The sequence below is a fragment of the Hevea brasiliensis genome, chromosome 3, assembly GCF_030052815.1.
Source record: "Hevea brasiliensis isolate MT/VB/25A 57/8 chromosome 3, ASM3005281v1, whole genome shotgun sequence".
In the NCBI taxonomy this organism is placed as follows: Eukaryota; Viridiplantae; Streptophyta; class Magnoliopsida; order Malpighiales; family Euphorbiaceae; genus Hevea; species Hevea brasiliensis.
In genome coordinates, this window is record NC_079495.1 from 105,553,839 (window position 1) to 105,562,446 (window position 8,608).

Sequence of the window (8,608 nt, forward strand, 5' to 3'; positions counted from 1 at the left end):
TTTTATTGCAATATACTAAAATTATGTTTTTAATAAATATAAAATTAAAATTTGAAATGTTGATACCGTATCCGTCCTATTTGGTTGGTTATTTTTGTAATAATTGAAAAAAATAAAGGAAAAATAAGTTGGCAAAAGAAGGAGAAGGGTAGTTGAGTAATTTGATTAGGAATCCAGCCACCTACCGAGTACCAAGACCAGAGCCAACAGTTTTAGGCAGCACATGGTTTAGTTTCTACTAATTAATTATTTGGGAGCACGTGACCAATGAATGAATAATTTGGATAGTCAGACAATCTCATGGACTTGAGTCATACTTTATTGAATTTGAGATTGTAGCCCACAGTATATGTATTTTTTTATTTTATATATATATATATATATATATATAGTTGAAATCTCAAAATTTTATAGTTTTAAAAATTATTTTAATATTATTAAATTAAAGTTCATGATGATTTATTTAATATCTACTTAAATTGCCCTCTATTCAAAAAATAGTATTCTAAATTATTAAAGAAGTTTCAAATTAAATTTTTGGACAATAATTTATTAAATTAAAAATTAAGCAAAATATTCTTGATAATTTATTCAAAATAAATATTTTAAATTTTATTAAATTTGTAATCATATTTTATATGGTAAAAATTTAATAAAATTTAAACTATTTGGCAAATTTAAATTTTGGACTTTATTCAATTAATTATTATTATTTTTGTTATATTTAAATTTTAATTTTTTGTGGACTTTATTATTATTTTTTTTTTTGGACTTTATTATTTCTTTATTTAACAAAACTTAAATCTGCTCCCATGATGAAAAGTTCCTGCTTCAGAGACAATGTAATGTGTAAACTTCATCGAAGCTGAGCATAATGTAATATTTGCACAAACGATTTCTTCGGCTTAAAAATGTAAACAACGTCAAACATACACAAGCATGTTACACTGTATTTTTCCCACGTTGAGCATCATGATTTTATTGCATTGGCAGAAGCACCTGAAAGCCGCAATTCCGAGACAGGCTATATACTCTTCAGTAGAACTTTGATCCAGTCCAGTCCGCTACCCTTCAACCCAGATACTCTCGTCAAGCGAAATAATTACTCAAGTGGATACTACACCACCTAACAGTGTGTCCTAGAAAGGTTTCTTATCTTGACTTAAAGTAACAAAATTTGCAAAGGATGAATGTCCATGTCAGATTCAAATAACTTCTAGTATAATCTTTCAATGATGCATCAGCTATTGTCACTTTCCTTCACTGGATCAGAGTTCACAATTGGAAGATTCCTTCTGTGCTGAGTAGATGTCAACCTCCTCTCTAACGGCGTTTTCCTTTTGCTCACAACAAATCTATTAACACCTTTCCGCATTGGCATTATCGAGGGGAAATCTTCATCTGGGATCTGGCTCAACTCTGATATGTCCTTGATCTGGGCAACACGTCGGAACCACCTCTCTGCCTTGGCCTCCTCTGACATGTCCAAAGGATCTGGTTCCTTCACTGCTGACCCTTCCAAGCTTTTTCCAGTCCAGCTATCTCCATTTTTCTGATTCTCAGATGGATGAGATGTAGTCGCTGTCAACCTAGGTTCCTCCTTGACATCCTTCTTACTGGGGAATCCTCTGCACCCACTGTCATTGTCATTTGTTGGGGAATTAGTAAGATTCTGTGGTGAACTCCCCATCAGATTTGGTGTCCCAGTAATATTTTCATTTCTATAATATCCACTGCTCCAACCATCCCTGCTATTAGACTGGGGATCAACAACATTTTGAGTTGAATTTACACTTGTTAATGCCCCAGGAGATGCACCTGCTTTCATTTCATTCGAAATTTCCCAAGTTCTTGAATCTGTGCTCCTTGCACCGCATTGTTGGTTTTTCATCCCTTGAACATGTGATGCACCAGGCATCCCAGGTTTACTGTCATCCAACTTCTCAGGGAGCTTCTCCAGTGTTGCAGAATTTGCAGTTCCACTTGTAGCATTATTAGTTGAATCAGCCATATCTGGCTGCTGGTTATCCTTTTTAGCAAAGTAGTTTGGTGGGAAGGGGACAAAGGGCACAAAATTGGAATCATTAGCCTGCTCCATGGCCATACGTCTCTTGTACATTGGAGAAGTCAAAGATCGATCTTTCCTTTTACTGACTACAAATTGATTCTCTCCTTTGCGTTTTGGCATGATCTCAAAGAAGTCCTCATCTGAAATTGCACTAGCCAGATCTGTAACATTATGCAGCTCTGCAACTCTCTTAAACCATCTCTCAGATTTTTCAGCTTGTTCTTTCTCTTTTTCATTGTTCAGGGTCTCGCCCGCAGGCTTCTCAGAGGGCTGCCGACTGTCTGATGATTTACCATATTCTTTTCTTCCAGAAACTGCTCCTGTTTGCTCACTAGTGCTTGAAGATAGGGATTTATCATCCATCTCCAACTTATCACTCTTATCCATCTTCAATTCATCAGGTTTCTTGGCAAACATATCTGCAGGCAGTGGCACAAATGGAACATAATTACTTCCTCTGGGGGCACCATACTGTGGTGAAGTTGAATTAGAAGCAGAAGAGGGAGTATTTGTTCCTGCAATTTGTCCAGTACTGAGAGTCCTGTTATCTGATTCTGAAGCAGCTGTCTTAGGACCAAGAATCTCATCTAAACCTTGATTGATTGATTGCGTGCTTTGAAGACTACCAACCTCAAAAATGCCATCATTACCCAGGTTTCTTCTATACTGGGCATTGGCCAGCCTCCTTTCAAGTGGAGTTTTCCTTGTGCTCACAACAAATCTATTGACTCCTTTCCTCAATGGAATGATTTCAGGGAAATCTTCATCAGCTATGGCACTGCTCATGTCTGAAGAACTATCCAGCTGAGAAAGTTTGCTAAACCACCGTTGTGCCTTCTCTTCATTGGCAGCTAGCCTGCTATCCACATCAGCCTTATTTGTGTTGCTCCCATTGCCATATCCCAGAGCTGATCCAGAATTGGTAGTACCAAACAAGACCTCTCCAGGCCGCTTGCAATCACACCTTAAGCATACCATGTTCCTTGCATAATTAAAGAAATCACATCTGCAAAAGAGAATTTCTTGAGTCATAATTGAAATGAAGACAGGTCAACTAACAAGCTTACAGAAGATAAGTAAGAAACAATGCTCACTCAGGACACTCCCACTCCCCACCAGTAAGCTGCCTCTTTGGGCGTGCTTCTTCACATTCAAGGCATTTCACATTTCTTGCAAAATTCATGAAACTACACCTGCACATAAAACAAACAAACATAGAAATGTTATCCCAGACAGAACACTGACATTATGTTAAGCAAAGAAGTTGAGAAAATATGACATTGAAACAAGACAAATAAGGACTCTACCTTGGGCAAATCCAGTCGCCTCTTTTCATTTCAATGTTTTGCCCAGGAGGACTTGGTGCTTGTCCATATCTATCTGGGAACTGATTTTGCACTGACACAGATGGGTTTGAGGCTGGAGCATAGCTCAGCTGGGCCAATTCACTCAAGAGATTCCTAACAGATGATTCCACAAGTTCTCTATTGGGTATATTGTTCTTCTCAAAAGAAACAAGACTGCTTGCATAACTTAATAAAAACCTCATCAAGTCAATAGTGTGCGCTCTATCTGTATTCTGCACCTAAAATTTTAAAAAATATATATATGTTTATTGTTTAGTAGAGATCAGAAAGTATGTTGGATGAGAAATTGGAGCATTGGACTAGAGCAATAAATTACCAGCAATCAAAGCATGTATACAACCCAGTGCTTCTATATTTCTAAAGACAGATAAAAGAACATAGCAAATCATTATGAAAGGTTTACAAGATTTATGGTTACAATTTATGGTGATGATTCTTATGACTTTTTTCTTACCACCTTTCTCCTGCCATCTTTTTGTAAATATTTTTCCCCCCCCTATAAATTGATAAATTTCATGAATTGTAAAGGGTGATTTTTGTAACTATAGAAAACTGATGTGGAGCAAGTGCCAAAAACAGTGTCAGCAGGGTCTTCCAGAAAAGTACACACCCTGGGCGTGTACCAGGCCCCAAACACATGCGCAGATTGTGTGTTCTTCTGTCCAAGCAGCAGCGGGTAACATGGTTTTTTAGTCCATATTTTGTCTCCAAGCAGTCCAATGTTATTAAGGCGAAAAGCGCCATTAAGGTGATAAAAAACCCTATGACCTTAGGCGAGAGACGAGGCGAGAGCCTTTTTGAAGTGAGGCGCCATAGCCTCTCTCTCTCTCTCTCTCTCTCTCTCTCTCTCTCTCTCTCTCTCCATATACACACACACACACACACACACACACACACACACACACACACAAATATTAAAATATCATACTTTTGACTTAAAAGGGGAAAAAAATTATTTGCAATGCACTATATGTAATACAAGAGAAATAGAAAGCAAAAAATAATAAGGTTATAGAAAGGAAATGAAATTCAAAGAAAGATTAATTACCTCCACTTTATTAGGCTTTAGAGCAAGTGTTTGATGAAAAAGGCACCGAGAACTCTATAATAGATAAGATTTATATAGGATAATAAAATTTACATATGTAGAAAGTAATATTCTAGCTCAATCATATCCTCTATTATAGCCAAAAATGGAGAATGTTGACTATGTACTATTAGAATCTCTAAAATCTTTCCTATTTATTTTTATTCCTTATTTGAGAAAGAGCTAACTTAGAATTCGCTAGCTATATAATCACTTGATTGTATAATCCTTAATTTAGATCCCAATTTGTTGTGATCCCTTATTAGCCGTATAATCTCTTATTCAGTTAGGTCGCCTCGCCTCGCCTCGCCCGACACCTCAAAGCACCTTTAACAACACTGAACTAGTCCCAATGTGTTTTGGAGTCTTATTTGGCTAGGATTTCAATTTTAGGGGTTTTTAATTCAAGTTATTATTTTTCCTATTATATTTAGGATTAGTTAATTAAGTTCCCTACTTCACCTAGGATTTATTTATGCTTTCATATTTTGTCTAGGATTAGTTTAATTTCCTATTCTATCTAGATTTTCCCCAAGAATTTAGGTTTATCTACATGACTTACATTGATGGAAGTGGCAATTATGGTGGTTCTCGCAACAGTGATCGTGGAACTAAAGCCCTTGAATATAGGGACAAGACTTTGCAACAATGGGAGCGACATCTAAAGCAACAGATGGATCTCAAATTTGGACGTATCAAGAGACGCTTCGAAGAAATTGTAGATCGTCTTGGTGCTTTAGGAACTAAAACAAACAGGGATTGAAATGATGATAGAAGACCAAGACTAAATGTAATTCGCGGTGACTGTGTCAACAGTCCTTTTCCTAAACGTAATCAATATGTCTATGATGAAGATTCGAAGGAGGAAGATGACTATGAATCCCATTAGGTTCAATAAGCATCAATAGTATGGTGGTAATAGGAGAAAAAGGGCATATGGGTATCATGAAAGGGAAAATCAATTAAAAATTGACATTTCTAATTTTTATAGCAATCTCAACATAGAAAAATTCTTAGAATGGATTGTGAAAGTGGACAAATTCTTCAACCATATGGACATGGCACTTGGAAAACTAGTCCAATTGGTGGCTTGTCGATTGAAATTTGGTGCTCCTGCTTGATGGGAATAGCTACAATCTAGAAGGAAGTGAGAAGAGAAAGGGCCAACTCGTACATGGTATATGATGAAATATTTATTGAAACAAGAATTTCTACCTATAGATTATGAGCATATTTAATTCCAGCAGAAACAACCTTGTCAACAGGAGGTCCAACCAAAGGCCTTAGTGGTTGAAAAACAAAAAAGTGAAGAACAAAGGGAGCTCCAAGATTCAACAATGCAACTTGAAGTGGCGGAGCCTAAGTTTGAAGAATTTGAATTAGAAACTTTAATCAAATTTTCTTTTGCTATGGTTGAAGATGAAAAGCTTGAGAAATGTGTCCTAGGAAATATAAATATCATGTTGTGGAGATTTCAATGGAAGTTGAGGAAAAACAATCCATGGAGACAATATTGGAGAGTGATAAATTTCACATCATGGAGAATTGAAGACTTTACTCTTTAATTGCTATGGCTTTTATTGATTTTATTTGCTCAAGTACTTTCATAGTACAAAGGAAAATATGAAGCACCTCATATCCACTTTGTTCAGGTCCTTCTTATTGATTCCATCCAAGAAAGCCATATGGGGTACTCTTCCAGTAAAGGTTTTGATTCTCTTTCACTTCAAAATTTGAGGGAGTATTTATTCTAAGTGGGGAGAATGGTATGAGAACTGTTTACACTGTATTTTTGGTTCATTGCAACTCAAGGATGAGTTGTTTTTTTTTTTTTTTTTTTTTTCAAGTAGGGATGTATGATGCAAAGCAAGTGCCAAAATCAGAATGTCCAGTAGGGTCTTCCAGAAAAGTACACGCCCTGGGCGTGTACCAGGCCCCCAACTCATGCCCAAGACGTGTTCTTCTGCCCAAGCAACAGGCAGCAAGGTTTTGGTCCAGACTTTGTCTTCAAGCAATCCCAACATGTTTTGGAGTCCTATTTGGCTAGGATTTCAATTTTAGGATTTTTTTTTTTCTTAGATTCAATGAAGGCACAATAGCCGGTGAACTACACAGCAAGAGGTAGTCCTCTCTCTCTCTCTCTCTCTCTCTCTCTCTTCGAGACCTCCTTACTTTCTGCACCTTAAAGGTGGAGGAAAACTAATCAAGCTATTGGCAATTTTAGGAGTTTTTAGTTCAAGTTATTAGTTTTCCCATTATATTTAGGATTAGTTAATTAAGTTCCCTACTTTATCTAGGATTTATTTATGTTTTCATATTCTGCTTAGCATTAGTTTAATTTCCTATTCTATCTAGATTTTCCCTCAGAATTTAGGTTTATCTACGCTTCCTATTTAGTAGGGCTATACTCCTATTGTGTTTAGCAGCCTTAAAACTATATATAAAGCCCCATATTCTATGTGTGAGCGTGAATTCTTGTCTTAAGCTTCATGCTGTGTCGAAATCCAATTGATTTATAAGATTAACATCAGGCATTAACCCTACCCACTAAGGATTTGAATCCTTCCAAGGTTGAAAAATCAAAATTTCCCCATTACCCAGCTATCATTTTCCACAGTGAAAAAAGTTCTACATTTACACCTTCAAAAAATTGCATCAACTAGTAGGAATTTTTAGCATGATAGCATCCCATTTCCTAATTCGCATTCTTGTTGCAACAATAATTTACTATCCATCCTGAATTTCATCTCCATCGTAAATTGTTATTTTCGTCTCAGAATCTCCTCTTAACAAGGATCAAGGAACAGACCAATGTAGATACTAAAAATTCCGTAAATATTGACAAATAAACGAATCACAAAGGCTTACATTACTATCGCCACTGCCCAAAAACGACCTCATCCTCTTCCCTGAGTCATCACCATTTTTAAACAAGAAGGGCATCCCTTTCTCAACAACCACCTCAATATCTCTTTTCGATAGCATCCTATTCACAGGTAAAAAAAGGGAATAAAAATTTGAACATGAAAAATCCCTCATGTAAATGAAGATAAAATGCTATTTTATGACTGACCCTAAAAGATCAGGCCTTTCGCGGGCGAATGCCAAGCAAGCAGCGGCAGCACCTGCAAAGTCCTCTGGCAAATTAATGCCTGCCACGAATTCTAAATCAATTTGGATGCCAAATTTTTGCCTATTGAAATATCCAGCGGCAGATAGATTATGGATGAAATTGGACCACTCGGGCCACGGTTGGAAGGCCCAAGGTAAGGAGGAGGAAGGTTCGGCGAAATGGGCAGAGGCAGAGGCAGAGGCGGTTTGGGTGTGGAGTTGGTGGGAGGCATCGATTCTTAAGGGGCGGGGAAGAGTGTAAGAAAGATAGGAAGGGAGGTGGTGGTGAAAAAGGCAAGACGAAGAAGACAGGACTCGGTGCCGATGGCGGCAGAAGCTCAGAAGAGTTGGGCAGCGGCGGTGGAGCAGCGGGAATGGAGTAGTGATGGTGGTGAGAAACATGAGAAACCTGGTGGCGCCGCCCATTCTTCTGGTAAATTAGGGGCGGAAATGCAAGAAGGGCAATCAGCAAGGAGCCATGATGACGGACGACGGTGGCTCTAAAACCCCAGTGCTGGTGTACCGTCCGGCCAAGAAACACAACACTAATTTCCTAGATGGAAGTATCTTTGATGATAAACCATTTTTTTAAATATCATATATTCTAATAATTTGTTTTTAAATGAAACAATATTTCATTCCTAGAAACACTTTTATAAATATTTTAATAAATATTTAAATTTAACATATTAACTTTGTATTTTTAATAATATTTAAAAATAATATTTTTCTATCAATGAACTTTATTTAATTTTATTGGATTCTTTATAAAACTGTAGAATCTCAATTTTCAATTTTAATTAATTAAAATTAATTGTAATAAAGAAAACCTTACCTTACCTTGATAAATTAAAATTAATGTTAAAAATTTTTTTTAAAAAAATTTAATTTTAAATATAAAAATTAATAAAAAAAATTAATTAAATTAAATTTTTATAAATTATAAATTCCAATATTATTTACTCCCAGCGTAAA

General features: G+C 36.4%; 1 protein-coding gene across 1 annotated transcript; it reads right to left on the reverse strand.

The window, feature by feature from the left end:
- Nucleotides 1–830: 830 nt before the first annotated feature.
- LOC110668414 (zinc finger protein VAR3, chloroplastic) lies at nucleotides 831–8,237 on the reverse strand. Its single transcript, XM_021829626.2, has 5 exons — nucleotides 7,596–8,237; nucleotides 7,391–7,508; nucleotides 3,376–3,653; nucleotides 3,163–3,261; nucleotides 831–3,074 (listed from the first exon to the last, which is right to left on the reverse strand). Exons 1-5 carry the CDS (start codon nucleotides 8,057–8,059, stop codon nucleotides 1,241–1,243), a joined length of 2,793 nt encoding a protein of 930 aa, XP_021685318.2. The 5' UTR covers nucleotides 8,060–8,237; the 3' UTR covers nucleotides 831–1,240.
- Nucleotides 8,238–8,608: the final 371 nt, after the last annotated feature.

Coding starts and splice junctions, on each gene's coding strand:
- LOC110668414 (XM_021829626.2), bottom strand. CDS start 8,059: ATGGGCGGCGCCACCAGGTTTCTCATGTTTCTCACCACCATCACTACT. Junction 7,509..7,595: donor GAAAGGCCTGATCTTTTAGG/GTCAGTCATAAA, acceptor ACCTGTGAATAG/GATGCTATCGAAAAGAGATA. Junction 3,262..3,375: donor GGCGACTGGATTTGCCCAAG/GTAGAGTCCTTA, acceptor TTTTATGTGCAG/GTGTAGTTTCATGAATTTTG.